This window comes from Dryas octopetala, chromosome 7 (genome assembly GCF_963921425.1).
Source record: "Dryas octopetala chromosome 7, drDryOcto1.1, whole genome shotgun sequence".
Taxonomy (NCBI): Eukaryota; Viridiplantae; Streptophyta; class Magnoliopsida; order Rosales; family Rosaceae; genus Dryas; species Dryas octopetala.
Window position 1 is genome coordinate 19,990,928 of NC_141372.1, and position 20,181 is coordinate 20,011,108.

At 36.8% G+C, this 20,181-nt stretch overlaps 2 protein-coding genes across 3 annotated transcripts; both read right to left on the reverse strand.

Annotated features, from left to right (window-relative positions):
- Positions 1-287: 287 nt before the first annotated feature.
- LOC147280375 (polyadenylate-binding protein RBP47B'-like) lies at positions 288-7,069 on the reverse strand. 2 transcript variants are annotated; one of them, XM_086250849.1, is made up of 8 exons: positions 6,847-7,069; positions 4,340-4,823; positions 4,077-4,150; positions 3,864-3,994; positions 3,417-3,513; positions 1,560-1,718; positions 1,308-1,408; positions 288-730 (listed from the first exon to the last, which is right to left on the reverse strand). In XM_086250849.1, exons 1-8 carry the CDS (start codon positions 7,036-7,038, stop codon positions 640-642), a joined length of 1,329 nt encoding a protein of 442 aa, XP_086106975.1. In that variant the 5' UTR covers positions 7,039-7,069; the 3' UTR covers positions 288-639. The 2 variants fall into 2 exon arrangements, with proteins under 2 accessions (XP_086106975.1, XP_086106974.1); XM_086250848.1 differs by having other exon boundaries at positions 4,077-4,153.
- An 888-nt stretch (positions 7,070-7,957) lies between these two features.
- On the reverse strand, positions 7,958-12,862 carry LOC147280376 (zinc finger BED domain-containing protein RICESLEEPER 2-like). The gene is made up of 5 exons (XM_086252195.1): positions 12,739-12,862; positions 10,254-10,486; positions 9,934-10,093; positions 8,126-9,793; positions 7,958-8,019 (listed from the first exon to the last, which is right to left on the reverse strand). The coding sequence occupies exons 1-5, from the start codon at positions 12,860-12,862 to the stop codon at positions 7,958-7,960; spliced, it is 2,247 nt and encodes a 748-aa protein (XP_086108321.1).
- Between the last annotated feature and the right edge of the window lie 7,319 nt (positions 12,863-20,181).

A 20,181-nucleotide genomic window follows, 5' to 3' on the forward strand; every position in this document is an offset into this window, starting at 1 on the left:
TGAGTGCTAAAATTACTCCTTTTTATCCTTATGGGGTGTTCAGGTACTATATCTCCCAGCAGTTGACAGAGACGAGCGATAATTATATGATTGGTTAATCCAGTTGAGGAGCTGAAGTTGATACACCAAGATCAAACTCTTCAGTTTGATCTTCAGCTATTGGTCACATGATCAGAGAAATAAGCCTCATATTAAGGTAACTTGAGAAGTTAAAACTAGCGATATTCACTCTATTTGAAAAATATTTCTTTTTACACAACTTGGATTAAAAAGTAGAACATCGTATATTAAGGAAAAAGAATCATATATTATATTTGATACCAAATATAAAGGAAAAAGTAAAAAAATTCATTTCTTGAATTGGCTTGTCTATACTTAATACTAACCTTAATAAGATTCCTTCCCAATACAACAAAGCCTTAACTCATTTTTGTAATGACATCAGCACCCCCATATTGAGAGGAAAAGGGGGACTCAAATCCTAGGAAGTACTAGATCAAAGTGCAGTGTACCATTATACTCTTCACAGCCTCAGTTGAACAACTATAGCCATTTTGTTTATGAATGCGAAACGTATACCGATTAATTGAGACAGAACCCAAACCCGAGCCTGAACCCAATTAAGGTCATGTCATTCTGCTAAGCTTGCTGCGAAAGTGATGATGTTCTCAGCCACAAGGTACGGCCTAAAATGGCACTCCCATGAACGGAGAGGTATGCAGCATTTAACCTAGCAATCAACAACCAGAAATAAACAAGTCAATATGTAGTTTATGTGTGTATGTGCACCAGTATGATGCTCTCCTGTGTACATCAAAGCTGCCAAAACAGCTGCCAAAACAGTTTGGAATTACATATTTACAATTCTGATCTTTGACAGTAGGGAGTATTTGTTCTGTTCTTTCTTTCCTTAACAGAACTGTTAAAAATTTTGTGTAGAGAAAGATGAGTTAAACAAATGTCTTTGTACTTGGCCTAACCTCCAACAGTCAAATTTTATATGATTTGGGGAAATTTAAACTTTAGCATTGGAGAGCCCTTCCTCAAAAGTTAACTTTTATCCCAAACTTATCCTCATATTTGAAAGAAATATAGGAAAAGGGTTGGAGATACTCTTATCAGGTGAGGATCTTTTTTTTTATTTTTTATTTTTTTATAAAATTTTATGATGGTTGAAACATTGACCTTTTTTACACGTTAAAGGATGCAAAATAACAAAACACTTCTGACTCTTTCAAGTTTAATTTTCTAAATATTTATTTCAGTTAAAGTATGTCACATTAATGTAAAAAGGTGAGAAGATGTACTTATCAACATCAGGCGTAGCCAAGGGATCATCCAACTCATCCCTCTGTTCTACAGCTGGGACGGTACCTGCCATAGCTGCAATATCTTGAACACCTTCAACCTGAAACAACCCCCATAAGTATAGGCATCAATCAGTATACATAACATTCCCTCTGTTCTACAAAACAACCACCTCTGCTAGTTGAAAGTTCTTTAAACCAACATTTGACAGCAATCAGTATACATACAGAACTGAATTTATAAGGACTTGCCTGTTGAGGATACTGGCCATAACTAGCATATGCACCATATGCATATAATGATGGATCTTGAGTAGCCCCATAAGCATAGGCATCATAGCCTTGCCCATAACCATAATACGAACTCCATTGGCTTGGATCTACTTGCTGACCCCAGCTACCAGGTACATCCTACGATAAGGTAATTTGTCAGGTTATGCGACAAAATATAAAAGCATGTGATTGAGTTATCTTACCCCTTGACCTTTATCCTTGCCCCCCTACCCCACCCAAAAAAGAAAAGAAAAAAAAACTGTAGCCCTGCCCTTCATATTTGTTTTTTTTTTTGTTTTTTTTCATTTTAAAAACAACTCATATTATTTATTCATGGTATTTTTCTTATCTCCACAAGTAACATACTAACATTGAAGTTATTTATGTTTAAGTCAAGGAGAACAAATATTTGCAACCACCCATTTAATAAAATTTTATATATCTTCATATGTTTCAAAAAGTTGGCAAAAACTCTATAAATTTCCTCAACCAAAGATGTTTATCACTTTTATTAAACATAACATGTATATTTTTCACTTATTCAGCATGCAGAGTCGAGGTTTTTATATCTAACATGTAAATAAAAATTTTGTTCTTCCAATTCTTAAAAAGAGGGCTTCAAAACATTCCCAATAATATTGCAAAATACATTATTCTCCTCTAAAGTATTTTGAACTCTTCATCTTTCTTTTGAAAAATTCTGTTTCTCCCACTCCAGACGACCCACTGCAATGCTATCACTGCACATCTCCATAACTTTTACCCTTCTCCATATGATGGCTGCCAAATAGGGATTTAAATCTATTCTATACACAAAAGCACAAATATGTTAAGTAATCCAGTTTAAACTATGCCGCTTTAGAGAAAAAAGTATCCCTCCCTTCTACTTTTGTCCCTTTTTCTTTTCTTTCAACACTCTATCCCTCCCCTTTATCCTCCAATTTTTTGAACAAAAATAAATAAACAAATAAAAGCTACCACCTCTTTTCTGTTACTTATTTCTAATAATGTTCTCATCTTCATAGATAAAGTTTATTTCCAATTCAAATTAATTAAATTTTTAGTTAAGAAAAACATATATCTGCAACGATCCACCTAAAACATTCTCTCCATAATTAATACTATGTATTCATGATAAAATCAAATAATTCATCAAGGTTGATATAAAATCCAGCTTTATAGTAAAACCTCAGTATTCAAACTTTTTATAAATCATAGCAGCAATATTTATTTAGGTGGTTTTCCTTCATATTCTAGATTATTCAATGATTGATTAGACTATAATTTGCATACAAACTCTCAATGTGTTACCATAAGAAAGCTAAGCATCTACCCTATCAACCATGAGCATCTAAATTCTAGGTGAAGTTGTAGTCATGTAAATACAAACAATGTGTTCACAAAAGTCAGGATGACCATTAGTAAACTCTGAGTAAAGAACCTTCAACCTCTCATTGTTCCTCAGGATGACCATTAGTAAAACTCTTGGATGAATATCAACAACCAAGTCAAAGGATATGGCTCCTTGGGATAGCTAAACTCGGACAATAAAGCCCAGCTACAGCTTCCTAAATACAACTGAGCCTCACACGTTGGACTGTCCATATTTAATAACTGACCTCTCCATTTCCATGAAAAATCAAAACCATCTGCGTATTCCTGCTTCAATCTCTCTATTCCCAAATCAAAACCATTTCATCTCAATTTTTCAAGACTTAATCCATCCACATATTCCTGTCTTTTAAAATGGAACTGATAGTTTTACAAGAGTAAAAACATCATTATGGTTGAAGCAAAATGAGGATTCAATATAGACAACCAATGAAAATCAATCACCTGTTTAGCTGTTGGGCTCCTCCCCCAAGAAATGCGGACTACTTGCTGACCAATCATCTTTCCCTGCATCCTTTGGATAGCTTCTTCAGCAGATGCCCTATATGGACAAAAGTGATACCAATAAACAACAAAAACGGAAAGTATCATTGTTTTCCTTCTTGGGGGAGGGGATGGGGAGACAAAAGGCATGACAATGACAAAGTAAGTTTTAGTTTTTATCGCATTGCAACATTTTCTTGCCTCCTCCCATCGTTGATACTTATGCAACTTCTTTTGTTTGAGCCAAGGAGAAATGTGACAAGTGCCAACCTAATAACCCAGCATTCTAACCCCCCTACCCATACTTTGGGAAATCAGGAGAGAGAGAGAGAGAGAGAAAACCCATCCCCAGAGCTTTCATTTCAAATTATAAGGACACTCAAGTGAAGGCTTAAATGCTAAACAAACCTTGTCCCAAACTGCACAAAACCACATCCTTTGCCCACAGGAATCTTGACATAGACAATCTCTCCAAACTGCATAAAAGTTTGCTTCAGCTCCTCCTCTGTGACATTAGGATCCAAGTTCCCAACAAAAATCTGCATTAGACATAACCGTATAGATAGTAAGAATAAGATGTAAGACACAAAACCCCAATACAATTAAGCATGTCGAACTTACTGTAGTGTTGTTCACATCGTAATCTGCTGGAAGTGTGGGAACTGCTGGTGTAGTGTATGCAGGAATAGGATATACCGCTGCCAGAAAAGTTCACAGGTAAGGGCATCTTTGAGTCAGGGTAAATAGACTTTTTCAAAAGAGCTTTGTCAAGATAACAGGAATAATGCCATCTAAACATACTAAGCGAAGAAGCAAAAAAGGAACAAGTCTTTGTGTCAACAACTTGAATTTATTTCTATATCAATTTATGAAATGAATATTACCTTTTGCTGCAGCATATTGCTGCTGAAAACCAGTGGTTTTCTTTGGTGTTGCTGCACTGATACGCATTTGTCTAGTTGAGCAATAAACACCATTCATTTCTGTCATAGCACGGTTCCTTTCTGTCTCATCAGCAAACTTGACAAACCCATATCCTTTTGAGCGTCCAGTATTTGGATCGGTCACAACCTTGGCACCTCTAACCGATTGATATTGAGTTCGAAAAGTTTCTTGCAGCTGAAAATCTGTAACATCAGGGGCTAAATCCCCCACGAAAATAGAGTGCTCAGGCCCAGCATCCGGACGTCTTTCCCCAATACCAAAAGAAGCCCAGTTTAACCTAAAAGTTTGTTCAGTTCCAGGCATTTGTGTGCCATTGTAAGAATGCAGAATTCTTTCCGCAGCTGCATGAGAAACAAATTCCACAAACCCATAACCCTCAGGCTGGCCAGTGAATTTGTTACGTATTATCTTTATTGAAACCACCTGCATAAACCAATCATTTAAAGAGTAAATAATAACATATCTTTTCAGAACACTGCTATCGAACAGCACCCTTTCTTTATAAAAAGGCTACATCCATAAAGCTCTTTTTTTTCTTTGGGATAGATAAAAGATTCTATTATTTCTTTCATCCAAACAGATCAAAAGTGAAGCCGAAACTACACATGTCCAAGAGTACCGCAGTCTTATTTGTACCAACACTCAAATAAACCTCAACCAAGCAAAGAACAACTTCTTGGCCAAACCCACATCACTCAAAATACTTGCAGCTACATAATCCAAATTTGTGAAGTGAAAGAGAGGAAAATGCACAAAAACATGACCACACTCTTGGCATCATTTTTCATAGAATACACCAATGTGGAGATAAACAAGTACAAGGGCTTCTTTTTCGGAGCATTTCACAAGTATTAATTTTTCTCATGAACCACCAACAAAACAAAAATCTACACTTTAGTAGGTACTCCAGTCTTTCAAACCATTTTATATAACTCTACAACAAAATCAACTTGGTTTTCTAATATAGAATGAAAAAGAATTTGCAAGGAAAAACTCCAAAATCATGAATAGAATAAAATATGTCCTTGGACCGGACTGGAATTATAAATCCAAGACAATAGATCTGACATTTTTGAAAAATTCTCTATTTCCAGTTCCTCCTAATTATAAGTTCCAAGAAATGTAACTAGAAGTTTAAAAGGTCACAAGATTAGTGGCTACTGCATTCTGATGCAATATAGAAGTAAGAAAACAATGATTGAAAAGATGATTCACCATTCCAAATGTCTTCCCAAAAGAAGCCCAATGCAGTTTAAAACAAATGGAACTTACATTGCCCAATTGTTTGTAATTAGAGATTATGGAAGCATGGAAAAGAGGACATCACGTTCAAACAAGACCCATATGTGAGGTGGGCATGCATTCATTCAACAAAGGATAATGAGCTAAACTAAATGTTCTACTCATATGATATAGATTTTGTACATTGGTATTTCTTTTCTCATCCTCTAAGTCATATCTCACACCTTACAGTTTTTGAAAAGATATTTCACACAATACTTGAAATTAGAGTTTCTTATATTAAGACCTAATACAAAGAACAGTTTGATCTAGTATCAATAAGAGTATGTCAACACTCAACAATAAAGAAGGTGCCAGCTTGCATGGTTTGTAAATTCTCATAGCATCATGAACTAGGGATAGAATCTCACGTTCATCAGGGTTTATGAATAGGAGAGGGCTACCTCCCATTTTGTAGCCCACAGGGCCAACAGGCCTCCAATGGACCAAACAGTTCAGTATCAGAAGAATTCCCTTACTCCCTTCTAAAAATAACCGTGAATTCCATCTAGTAAATTTGAATAGAACAGTGGAAAATCATATTGCAAACTTCACTTGACCCTTACAAGATGGAGTATAAATCAATTAGTTATTCACAAGACACCAGCCACATATGATTGAATTAATTGTGAGGCACCAGTCAACTCTGCACCTATTTGGTTTTCAAATATAGGCAGCAACCGCATCCGATACATCTCACCCTCACCTTAAAAAAAAAAAAAAAAAAAAAAAAAAATCCAGGTCCACAGTAACTTTGTCATTTGCACTCAAATTCTAAGAAAACAATATCATTCAGCTCTACAGCCCATAAATTCTACGTTGCCTGTAGACTGCTCAATGTCTTACCCGCCCTATAGGTCTATACCTATTAATTAGCCCAAAAAACGTATCCACAAAATCCATGCATTATCACTAACCACAATCCAAATAACCTAACAAACAATGTTTGAATCAAAGACTAATCCGACATCGGTTGAACTGTCATCAAAGAAAGAAAAAAAAATATTAAATATAATTTTTTAAAGCGCCACTGAAAGCAATTAACTCCAAGCAATCCCAAACCATAAACAACACGGAAATTCAAGAAACACACTTTTATTCACAGTGAATTTCTGATTATATACTCTAAAATTGCCACTAAACCCTAATAGGAAGAGAGAGAGACCTCGCCGGTGTGAGCAAAGCAGTTACTGAGGTAATTATCGTCGACCCAATACTGTAAATCCCCAATCCAGAGGGTTCGGACCTCTTCCACTGAAGTTGGCTGATAATGATGATGATGCTGCTGCTGGTACCCCAGAGACGACGCCGTAGAAGCCGCCATTATGGTTGGCGGTTGAGGCTGCGCGCTCATCATTTTGTTTTCTTTGTTTTTGTTTTTGAAACTTTTTTTCTTTTCTTCGCTCTCCTGTGCTGCTCTTCTTTGTACCCTGCGACCGGGTGTAAATGAGCCGAGCCGAGCCGATTAGTAAGCCGAGCCGAGCCGATTAGTAAGGGGTGGGCATTCATACCAGAATACCAAACTCATCCATGTTTCATCTCGTCTAATTCCGGTTATATCTCGTACCGTTTAGGTTTTGTAATTTTTGGAATGATCCCGTACCGATCCCGAATATAATGAGATGGCAACGGTACCAACTAGGGATGGACACGGGTCGGGTTGGGTCGGGTTTAGGCCTAAACCGCAGACTGAACCAATCCTTAAGGTTTCCTATTTTCACAACCCAAACCAACCCAATCAAACGATGAAAAACCAAACCAATCCAAACCAACTGTGATCGGGTTGGTTTGGTCGGGTAGACGGGTTGGGCTTGGCTCATATAAACAAAAAAAAAAGGACAAATTTGAGGCCCAAAAGACAAAGAGTAAAAACAATTACAAGTTCATCCTGAAATTCATCCATAAAAACAATTCATACATACTTAAAAGTTCATCCATGATCCAAATCCACATTCCAAATAGTCTAACTATCTAAGTTCCAACTTCCAAATAGTCTAATTTCAACTTAGAACTTAAAAAACATAAATAAATAACAGTCCAAGCATAAAAAAATAACAGTCCAACTGTCCAAGCATAAATAAAACATCAATTGGCAGCAAATAGCAACCCAGCCAGTCAGCATTCAGCAACTCCTTAATCCTCATTTCCTCATTCTTAATTCCTTTTTAGTCACTTCAATTGGTAGCAAACTTGAACCAAAACAATTCACAATTCACATCATCAATATCAACAACAAATCATAACATCACATCACCAAAATAAAGTCATATATACCTCTAATCAACGTCTTCCATATTCAGAACATTGCTTCCTAACTGTGTAACTTGAGAGGTCACTTCTGCATATTTGGACAAAGAAAAATAAACATGAGAACTTAAAATAAATAATGAACACACTAAAATCAGCAAAACAAATTCATGAATCATAACTACTAACATGTATACCTGCCTGTGTTGATTGTGTCCCTCCATGCAAAGTCTTAAAGAAAAGTAAGTCATCAAATGAGGGGGCTGTATACAAGTTTAATGCATCTGCATTAAGACAATTTTGGCAACATACAAGAGCCTCCACTGTTTTAGGGTCCAAGGCACTCCTATAAGTATCCACAACACGCCCTCCAGTACTAAACGCGGACTCTGAAGCCACTGAGGAAGCCTGGACAGCAAACACATCTTTTGCCATATTTGCTAAACTAGGATATTTAGTCCTATTAGCCTTCCACCAAACCAACACATCAAACTTATCATCTTCCACATTTTCAGCAGGATCACACAAGTACCTATCCACCTCATTCTTGATCTCAACAACATCCTTCTCCTTTCTCATTTGTGAGAATCTTGCAAGCCTCTTAATCAAGAAGCCAGCTGGTTTTGGATCATTTGCAGGCATCATATTAAAAGATGACCCAACAGATTGTGAAGATTCTTCAACACTTGATCCTACTTCAGAGTTATAAAGTTCCCACATCCTAAAAAAGAGGTTCTTAATGCTAATTGTGAACTCCTCAGCCACATCAGCACCATATAAATCAGAAATGTTGTAATTTACATAATCAAGTTTATATCTTGGATCTAGAACTGTTACAATAACTAGAATCTGGTTCACACTCTCAACCGACCCCCAATACTTGTCAAATTTCCTCTTTATGTTGGCTGCCATCTTACTCAAAAGAGGATCCCCACTTGTACTCAATGTATTCAATTCAGATTGAATTGAACACAACTCAGTAAAGGGCCAGTTGGATGTCACATACAATGTTCCACTAAATTTCTTGGTACAATCATAGAAAAATTCTAAAAACTTAACAAACACAGCAGAATTATCCCAATCAGCCCCTTGTGGGGGCCCTGCCCTTTTTCTCCCACCCTCATTTTCCTCAAAATAGCTCACATAAGCATTGTCATCTTCTTCCAACCACTCAAATGCCTTTCGAAATTTGTTGGCAGCCTCTAACATTAAATAGGTGGAATTCCACCTTGTAGGCACATCTAAGACTACAAGCCCTTTGTACTCAATCTTTGAATGCTCAATCGCTTCTTTAAATTTTCCCAATCTCGCGGGGGATGACCTAACATATCTCACAGAATTGCGAATACAAGCAATTGAGTTATGTAGTTCCTTCAACCCCTCAACCACAATCAAGTTAATGATGTGGGCACAACACCTAAGATGCAAAAACTCCCCAGCTAGCACACTTTTCCCCCAAAAATTAAGCCTACGCTTCAAATAGTTAACAGCCACATCATTTGATGATGCATTATCAACAGTGATAGTAAACACCTTATCTATACCCCAATCAATCAAGCATTTCTCAACAAGTTTCCCAATGGTGTCCCCCCTATGATTGGTGATAACACAAAAATTGAGAATTCTTTTGTGCAGATTGAAATCAGAATCAACAAAATGTGCTGTTAATACCATATAGTTAACATTTTGACATGATGTCCATGTGTCGGTTGTAAGGCTAACTCTTTGGGAATTGGCAGCCAACAAACTCTTCAATTTTAGCTTTTCATCTTCATACAAACACACCATATCTCTAGCTATTGTTCTCCTAGATGGTGGCACAAATTTAGGGCAAGCAATAGCACAAAAATACCTAAAACCATTACCTTCCACAAAGTTAAATGGTAACTCATCAGTTATTATCATCCTAACACAAGCTTTCCTACATTGCTCTTTGCTAAACCCTATGGCCTGCAAGTTGGTAACACCTCTATCATTTTTTTCAAAACTTAAGAGCTTTTGGTACTTGGTGCTGGAATTTGACTTGGGGTTTCACTTGGAACTTCAATAGCAGCAGTTGTGCCAGCTGATGATTGCACACCAGGACTGGGATTTGAATCCATCACTGGAGTTGAACTTGTAGCAGGGGTTGACAGTGGAGATGGTGAGCTAGCCTCCATGTTAATCTAGAAAAAACAAAGTTAACAAACCCTAAATATTAATCCAGTAAACTAAAATTCGAAAATCAAAAGTTCAAAACCCCAAAACTAAAATCCGAAAATCAAAATTTCAAAACCCTCAAACTAAAATTTGAAAAGCAAAACTCTAACAGTCAAGCTTGTATACCTTCAATGTTGAAGAAATTGAAGCTGAAGAGTGGAGAATGGAGAAGGTGAGCAGAGATCGAGTCGCAACGGAGGGAGCAGAGGGCTTAAGAACCTTGCAATGGAGAGAGAAGAGGTCCTGAGAGTAGAGGCGAGCAAAGACGAGCAGAGGCGAGCAGAGACGAGCAGAGGCAGAGGCGAGCAGAGGCGAGCGCGAGTAGAGACGAGTAGAGGCGAGCACAGCAGAGGCGAGCACTGAGCAGAGGTGAGCACATCAGATGCTAGCACTGAGCAGATGCGAGCTGAGGGTAGGCTGGTAGCGACGGAGGCAGAGAGAACTCAGAGAAGAAGAGACTGGAGTGGCGGCTTGAGAAATGAGAAATGAGATTGAAAAATGAGAGTCAGAGAGAAACCTAACCCGATTTGGGCCTGTGGGCTATGGCTTCTTTTGCCTTCTTGGTCTTGTGTTCGATTAATCATTCTCCTTACTTTCATTTGGAGCAAAAATGCAATAAGTATAGGAGATTGGGTCGGGTCGGTTTGGAATGGTTATGTGAAGTTGTCACCCGTAGGCTAACCCATTAGAGATCGGGTTGGTCGGGTTGAGCACCGACACCCCCAACAAATGTGTTAAAAACCAACCCAATCCAACCCAATATGGTCGGGTTGGAACGGTTATTGTCCACCCCTAGTACCAACATTTGAATCTCGTCCTGTCCCGTCCTGTATATAATTAATTTTATTTTTTTTATTGTATACTTTTTTCCTTCTTTTCCCCCTAATGGATACATTGAGAAAGATTGATTAGTCCAATCCCTCTTATTTTATACCTTTCTTTATACATTGGGTGAGATTCTCCACTATCCAGTCCCTTTAAAACACACCATGCACCCTCCCCTTTATCACCAGCCTCACCTGCACATCCAAAACCCAAAACCCACCACTCAAAATAAAAACTTTCGCATTGAGAACAACAAATTAAGAGAGACCAATTACTTCGCACTGATCAAGAAATGCAAGAGGGGTGATCAAACCAAAACCCACAACTCAAAAAAAAAAATTTCACATTGAGTGATATTTGTAATGGCCTAAAACCAAGGAATTAAATTTCAAAATTTTCGGCGAAATTTCGGCGAAAATTTCATTTTTTTAGGATGTCGAAATCAAAACACATGTTTAATAATTCTTCGGGAAGATTTCGCCGAAATTTACGAAATTTACCGAAATTTACCAAAATTTATCGAAATTTTCATATTTTCTATTTTCTCCAACTTCAGAAATTCACCAAAAATAGTTCGAGACTCCAAATAATTCACCAACAAATTCTACGGACTCGTATTGATGAGTACTAATTTCCTATAACCTCAAAATAGTCAAATTGCTTTCAAAAAAATTATAAAAAATCCTACTCTTATAATTTAATTCTGGAAAAAATAATAATCGCCAAATTCTTGAATTTTTCATTTTCTAAAATTCATTTCCACACAACTAAGCTCTAGAACCACAACCAAAGGTCTAAGTTAGTTAAAACAAATTTAAAGAAATTTCTAATTCCTTAAAACAAATTTGAAAAATTTAAGTAACAAAATTACCATAATCCAAAATTTGGGTTGTTACAGTGAAGACAAAGCTTGGCTAGGTAAGAGACACGGGAAAAAAGGAAGAAAAGATAAAAAAAAAAGACTGAAGAGAGAGGCATGGGGAAAAAAAGTAAGGAAAGAAAAAAAAAAGAAAAAAAAAGAGGGGGGGTTTGGGGCCTTTGGACAATTGAAAAGAAAAAAAAAGGTTTGAGATTTCTTTTAGTTATTTTAAACCTTAAACTTTAATACATTTCTATATAAAAAAATAATTAAAAGTACCCTAAAGGGCTTAAAACCTAATATCCTAAAGAATATAGAGTATATATGGTTTAATGTATAGATTATAGAGTATAAAGAGTATTAGGGTATATAGAATATATAGAGTATTAGGGTTTAGATTTTAGATTTTAGATTTTAGTGTATAATTAAATTATATAGTATAAAGAATATACTAATTTTATTTAACAGTATTTGCTCCAGCGCGCATTATATTTACCTTATATCACATGAAACCTACTATATAATTTGATTTCTTCAATGTTTTTTATCAATTTAGTAGATAATATGTTAAATAAATATATGGTAAAGTTTCATTCAAAATTTCCGTATTTTGATAGTAATTTCCGTCATTTCCATCTAATTTATGTCGAAATTTTAAAATCTTTGAAATTTCAGTCGAAATTTCCATCGAAATTTCCTCAAAACCCGAAATTTTATTCCTTGCCTAAAACCTCATTAAAAAACATTATGAACGAACAATGGATAATGTTCTGTCTTCCCCCCTCCAACATTCTCTCAACTCTTTTCCCCTCCAGGTGCTGGGCAGAACCCAGCCACCCACCTGCGTGTGTGTCACAGCTACGACTAGAACCCAGCTGGTTTTGGCCTTGATTCTGGCTACCCAAACCACCGGCGAGCTTCCCTCACCGGCACAGGACCTCCCCCAACCCCTCACAGTCGCAAGAACAGTTGGGAGAAGCTCCCCCACCTCTGGCCTTCCACGGTCCCGAACCCCTCCCGTACTACATTGTTTGGTTTTGACCGATACCATGGTCATTCTGTCCCGATCCCATCCTGAATACAAATTTCGGTATTGGGAACGAGATGAGGTGAGTCTCGTCCCCCCCTCGGTCCCGTGCCCACCCTTACCAAATACCACCGTGCTCTAGCTTGGTTTGTTTTAAATTTTTTCGAATTTGAGCTTAGCTTAGCTTGTTTCTTCTTATATGAACAAAACAAAAAAAATAGAAACCAATACGAACTCGAGCTGTATTGAGCTTATTTACATTAGCTACCATTTAAAAAAATATTAATTTTAATCGAACATTTTCTTCTTAAAATCATTATAATATATTAATTCAACTTAGAGTTAATGTATATTTTTAATTAAATTATATAGGCACTAAAGACTTCTTTAAAATGTCATATAGATGAATACAAGTTCCCTTAAATACAATTATACTAAATAATTTCATCTAAACATTCATAACTTATAATACTTACAAAAAATTTCATCAAAAAAGAGACGTAGGGTAGAAAAAGTCTCATAATCAAACAATACAAAAACAAACTAGAAAATAAAAATAGCAAGATCTCATATAAGCAATAGAAAATGAGGTATGTAGCATATAAATTAGAAAATACGAGCTGCTCATGAGCTTTCCGAGCTGAATATACCGAAGCTCAAACTTGGCTTGTTTCTTAAATGAGCGAACCTTGGTTTGACTTTTTTTGTTTTTACGAGCTGAGCTTAAACAAACAAAGTCCGAGCCGAACTTGATACAAACTCGAGCTATATTGAGTCGATTTATAGTCCTACACTCTCAATCCACTACCAATCTTTCTTAAGCTAGTACCCAGAGCCCAACACAGGGTTTGGAATGTAATAACTTCCACAACACCATTTTCTTATACGAAAACGGGGGTGGGCACGGTTCGTGTTGAAAATTAAAAGAAACAAACTCAAACAAAAAGAATACTTTGGAACTAGAATTCAACTTCTTTCAACTTAATAATTGAAAACAACTAATAACAACTTTAAAAGAAAAACATAAACAAACTGACCAAAAGAATGGGAACCACGACTCAACACTTCTCCACTGTTGGAGGACTCTTAAGAAATGAGATACACTAACTCATGTCAACAGATTTCCTAAAGAATAGGACAACCAAGACTTATTCAAAATAAACAAGTATTCAAATAAACTTTTAACACCCTCCCTTAAACTGAATGTCCTAAATACATCAGTTTACAAAAAAAACTTCAGCAACCCAGCTCTAGTTCATCAAAACTAGCATCTTTCCTTGAACACACTCCAAGCAGACTTCGAAGCTTCATAAACACAGCAGACTTAAAGGGCTTAGTCCAAAATATCTTCAAATTGATTCTCACTACTACAGAACTCCAAATCAATAGTACCATCCTTACATAAATCACTCAAGAAATGGTACCTCACATCAATATGCTTCTTTCTCCCATGTAGAACTAGATTTTTTTTTGAAGCTTTATTGTAGAAACATTATCACAATAAATTAAAGTTAGACCACCTCACTACTGATAATGTAGAACTTCAGGTAACCTTCGTAACTAAATAGCTTGACATGAACTTGATGTTGCAGCAACAAACTCTGCCTCAGTAGTCGACAAAGTCACTATTTGTTGCTTCTTAGATGACCATGAGACAGCTCCACAATCCCTCATGAAAACAAATCCGGATGTACTCTTTCTATCATTAATATCCTCAGCATAATCACTATCTGAAAACCCGATCAAAATTGATTTTCCACCTTTTTCATACAAAATTCCAAAATCTGAAGTACCTTTCAAGTAGGGAAAAATTCTCTTTGTAGCTAAAAGATGAACTTCAGTTGGATTCTCCATGTATCGACTGATTAAACTGAAAGCATGCATGATATATGGCCTTGTTGAAGTCAAGTACATAAGACTCCCAACAATTTGCTTGTAAAGAGTAGCATCCACCTTCTTTCTTGGCTCATTCTTTGTGAGCTTCAAACCAAGTTCAGTTGGGGTGAAAACTGAATTGCAATCCTTCATTTTGAACCTGTCCAAAATCTCCAGAACATATTTTTTTGTGAAATAAAGACACCAACAGATGATTGCACTACTTCGATGCCAAGGAAATAGTGCATTAATCCTAAATCTGTCATCTCAAATTCATCCATCATAGATGTCATGAAATCATTAAACATGGCTTTATCATTACCAGTATAAATAAGGTCATCAACACATAAGCACATGACAAGCATCTTCCTATCATCTCCAAGCTTAGTATAGAGTGTGTGCTCATAGGGACATTTGAGAAAACCTTCCTTAGAAAAGTAAGCATCTATACGACTGTATCAAGCTCTTGGTGCTTGTTTCAGTCCGTATAATGCTTTCTTTAACATGTTTACCTGATTCTCATGCTTTTGCTTCACATATCCAAGAGGTTGATCAATAAACACTTCTTCTTCCAATTCGTCATGCAAGAATGCGGACTTCACTGATAGATAGGCCATGAATTCTGGGCAGCTATGGATAAGACCAATCGAATAGTGTCAAGCCTCGCAACTGGAGCAAATACCGATCTTTGTAATGAACACTAAATTCTTGCTTGTACCACTTTGCAACGAGCCAAGCTTTATATTTGTTAACTTCGCCATATTTCTTCAGCTTTGCTTTATAAACCCATTTGACACCAATAGATTTTTGCCATTTTTGAAGCTCTTACAGCTTCCAAGTGTTGGTTTTTTTTTTTCTTCTATAAACCTGATCTTCTTATTTATGGCTTTCTTCCATTTCGAATCTTTGACAGCTTCTTGAAATGTGACGGGATCCCAATCTGCAAACAAAACAAGGCGAGCGGTTGTATCATAATCAGACAACTCATCTCCACTTACATAATCAATCATCCATGTTGGTCTCTTTCTCTAGTGTTGAACTCCTGAACTGGGTAGACTTGGTGACTGATATTCATTTAGGATGCCCGTATTAGATATTTGCAGGGACTGGTTAGTCACTTTTTCAGGTTCTTCTTCATAAAAAATCACTGGAACATCAATCCAGTCCCATGCACTTTCTTCATCAAATAGACCATCACGTCTAATGATTATCTTGTTGGTGCTCAGATTATACAACATGTATACTTTGGATTCTTCATCAACCCCAAGGAAGATATACTTCACTCCTTTATCATCAAGCTTCTTCCTCTTCTCATATGTAATATGGGCATATGCTATACACCTAAAGATTTTGAGATGGTCAATTGCAGGTTTGTGATCAGCCCGAGCTTTTTTTGGTGTAATGTTTTTTTTACATAAAGAGTGGGACTTCTACTCAACTCATGAACACTCCAATTTACAGCTTCAGGCCAAAAACTCTTTGGAATGTTTCTTTTCGCCAACGTACTTTGCTCCATGTTCAGAATTGTGCAGTTCATCCTCTCTGACACACCATTTTGTTGTGGTGAGTAAGTTGTTGTCTAACTGTCTACGAATTCCATGCATTGAACATAAATTTGCTAATTCATGTGAATTGAATTCGCCACCATGGTCTATTTGAAGAATATTAATATCTCTCCCAGATTCTTTCTCAACTAAAGCTTTAAAGCTTTTAAACACAAGAAGAGCATTAAATTTTTCCTGCAAGAAATAAACTCATGTCTTTTTGCTTTAGTCATCAGTAAATGTAATGAAGTACTTCTTCTTGCTTCTTGATGTTGGATTGATTGGGCCACAAATGTCTGAGTGAACCAACTGTAGTGTTTGCTTAGCCCTCCATGCCTTTCGTTTTAGAAAGGAATCCTGATGTTGTTTACCCACAACACATTCTTCACAGATTTTTTAAGGACATACAATTTGAGGAGACCTATAACTATATTCTTCTGCTATAGAGTCTTCAAGCCATTGAAATTGAGATGACCATAATGAAAGTGCCACAACCAAGTTGAATCTTGCACTTTAATGGAGAAACACGTCTGAAAATCATGCTGAATATTTAATGGGAACAATCGAGTTGTTGTCATGTGGACTTCATCAATTAAACCCTCCTTTGAATGATGAATTTGACTATAGCCTTTTCGAATAGTGATTGTATTCTCCTTTTCCTGCAGCTGACCTATGCTGATAAGATTACTCTTTAAGTTTGGAATAGAAAAGACACCAGAGATTTTCACAGTGTGATTTCTAATTTTAAATTGAATACTGCCCTTCCCTCTAACAGTAATTCTAGAATTGTTTCAAAGCTTTACAGTATCAGTATAAGATTCATCCAATTCAGAAAATAAAGACTTATTACCACACATGTGATTACTGCAGCCAGAATCTAAATACCATAGATTTGACTAAGGTTCCTCCTTGTCATGACGGGCCATCAATAATGTTTCTCTTCCTTCTCTTCATTCTCTGCAAAGTTAGACTTCTCTCCTTGGTTAGCAAACAAATTTGCAGTGCATTCAAACTTGTAATGGTCATATTGGTGACAACAGTAACACTAAGTATTTGACTTGTCAAACTTTGAGTCATAATTGAGTAAGTGTTGGTTATCACGTCCTTTGCTTCGAGAGTCTGGAGAGCTTCAGCCTCTTCCTCTTCCAGATCATCTCCATGTAAAGGATTCACTATATGAGTGGAGACTTTCAAGGCTTGTTCCTCCATGGTACTTTTTGTCATTCTCTGTTCATGCACTAATAATGAACTTGCAGTTCATTAATTGAAAGAGCATCAATGTCTTTTGGCTCCTCAATAGAACAAACCACATAAGCAAACTTTGGAGTCATTGATCGAAGAATTTTCTAGATCAGTGTTACATCTTTCAGATCGTCACCATGAATACACATCTTGTTTGAAATTGATAGCGTTGTGGAAAACTACTCATCAACAAACTCTCCTTCTTTCATGTTAAAATTTCAAATTCTTTGTGAATGGCTTCAAGCTGCTATTGTTTAACCCTTGCTAAGCCTTGGTACTTCTTCATGGAATCCCAAAACTGTATAGAGGTGCCTTTCTCGAGAATGGTCTCCAAAATCACATGATTAATTTCTTGAAACAGATAATTTTTCGCCTTGAGATCTTCGGCCTTTGTTCCTCTAGTCTCTTTTGTTGAGCTTCTGTCAACACTACTTCACATGTTGGTTCAGTAATACCAGTTTCAATGATAGTCCAATACTCCTTGGTCCGCAGGAAATTCTCCATTAGCATGTCCATAATGACAATCAAAGCGAAGAATTGCTAGTTGCACATAATTTTCAGATGCCATGAGTTATTGTTGTTGCAATACACAAGTGTGTAGAAAAAACTTCAAATTTATGACTATCTACCACAACTCTCCTGTTTCACTCAAGCTCGGATACCAAATGTTGAAGGTTGAAAGAAACGAACTCAAACAAAAAGAAACTTTGGAACCCCAATTCAACTTCTTTCAACTTAATAATTCAAAAAGATTGATTACAACTTTAAAAGAAAAACATAAACAAACTGACCAAGAGCATAGGAACCACGACTCAACACTTCTCCACTGTTGGAGAACTCCTAAAGAAATGGGATACACTAACCCATGTCAATAGAATTCATAAAGAATAGGACAACCAAGACTTATTCAAAATAAATAAGTATTCAAATTAATAAACTTTTAATAGTTCATTTATCTGAACCACAAAGCCCAAACTTTCAAGCAAATCAAAGAGTTCGAAATGGGCAAGGGGAAGAGAGAGAAATAGAGCTGTGTTTTTGGTGGCGAAAAACTGAAGAAGAAATTGCAGAGTTGTGGCAACTGAGAATAAAAAGAAAGAAATAAGGTAAGTTGGAAAAAGTGAAGGGTTGGATAAAAAATTATGAGTAAATTACATGCAAGTACCTACCCTTTTTTGACACCTGCATACCTCCATTAACAATTCTGTTTGGGAGGCCGTTAATCGACTATACGGCACACTCACATGGCTTTTAAAAAAATGCAACATAAACAAAAAAAATTAAAAAAGCCAAATAATTAAATAAAAAACATAAACATAGTCCATCACCTTTACTCCCAGCCAAGCCCCCAAACTCAGCAACCAGCTTCCTCCCTCCATAAAGTCACCATCAAACCTCATCCCCTCCCCTCCCCACCTTAATCGGCGAGTTTGGTCCGGCGACATCTCTTTGCCGGTTCAATGACCCCCAACTTCCGACTTCGCCGTATCTTCCTACTGCCAAACCCACATTGTCATACCTGAAAGATCAGATTGATCTCTATGGTTTTCTCCTCCATTTTTGCTTTTTCTTTTTCCTTTCTCATTCATCCCAGTTTTTGGCTCTATTTTTCTTTTTGTGATTGTTTTTAACCTTCAATAATAAAGAAATTCAACAAAAACTAGAAAAAAAACACCAAAACTAATTTTATTTAATCTAAACTCAGTGCCTCATGGTTGAGGTCGCTCACCGTCGACGTTGCCGGTGAAGTAGAAGAACTCGAACTCATTGGTGAGAACGCAAGAGTGCCAGAGGTGAAGAAGTGTCTGGCAAGTCAGCCGGAGAGAAAGATGAAGGAAGATAAATATGCGAGAAAGATAAAGGCGTGGTGAATCGGCTACGAGTTCAGGCGATGCACTCAATGAGAACTCCGGTGGAGTAGAAAAAGAAGAAGATGCGGCGAATTGGACTAAGAGAGGCCAGAAGCAGAGGCAAGTAGAATTGAATGAACCTCTTAGCAGCTATATGAAGGCTGTCATGAAAGTCAGTGAAACATTTGCTCGCAAAAAGAGAGGTGATCAGGCTCCTCTCTTGAACAAGAGAATGATGCCCTTCTTGCAAAGGTTAAAGGTTAATTAGCTATCATTGCGGATCTCATGGCCCAATTAGCAGCTCACATGGCTCATTTTGCTGCTTTTGCCATTGTTCCTTATTCAGATGAGCTCCATACTGAGGATGGTGATCCCCATGATGACGTTCCTGATCATTCCGATGCCGCACCAGCAATGGACCCCACAGATTCTCCTGTGGCAGCAAACCCGGTGTAGAGATGCTACAGCTGCTACCCATTATCAGTCTTAGGGGGAGTTAGAACTTAGAGGGAATTAGAATTTAGGGGGTATTATAATTTATGAGGAGTTAGTTTTTAGGGGGAGTTACTCTTTAAGCATGTAGCATTTGATTTTTTTTTGCATATTTTTCCAACTCTATGTATTCTTGAACTTCGCTTTTTTTTTTTTGTGTGCCCTTTTGTCTTTCCATGACAAAAAGGGGGAGAATGTATTTGTTTAATCTGCATTGGTTGCTGTGTTTAAACTGCATTGGTTGCTGTACTATCATGTTTTGTGTTGTGCAAGTACTTCTTCTTGCAGGTACACTTTTTGGAAGCTTATAAAAAAGTGTTGGGCTGAGTGTTGAAAGTCT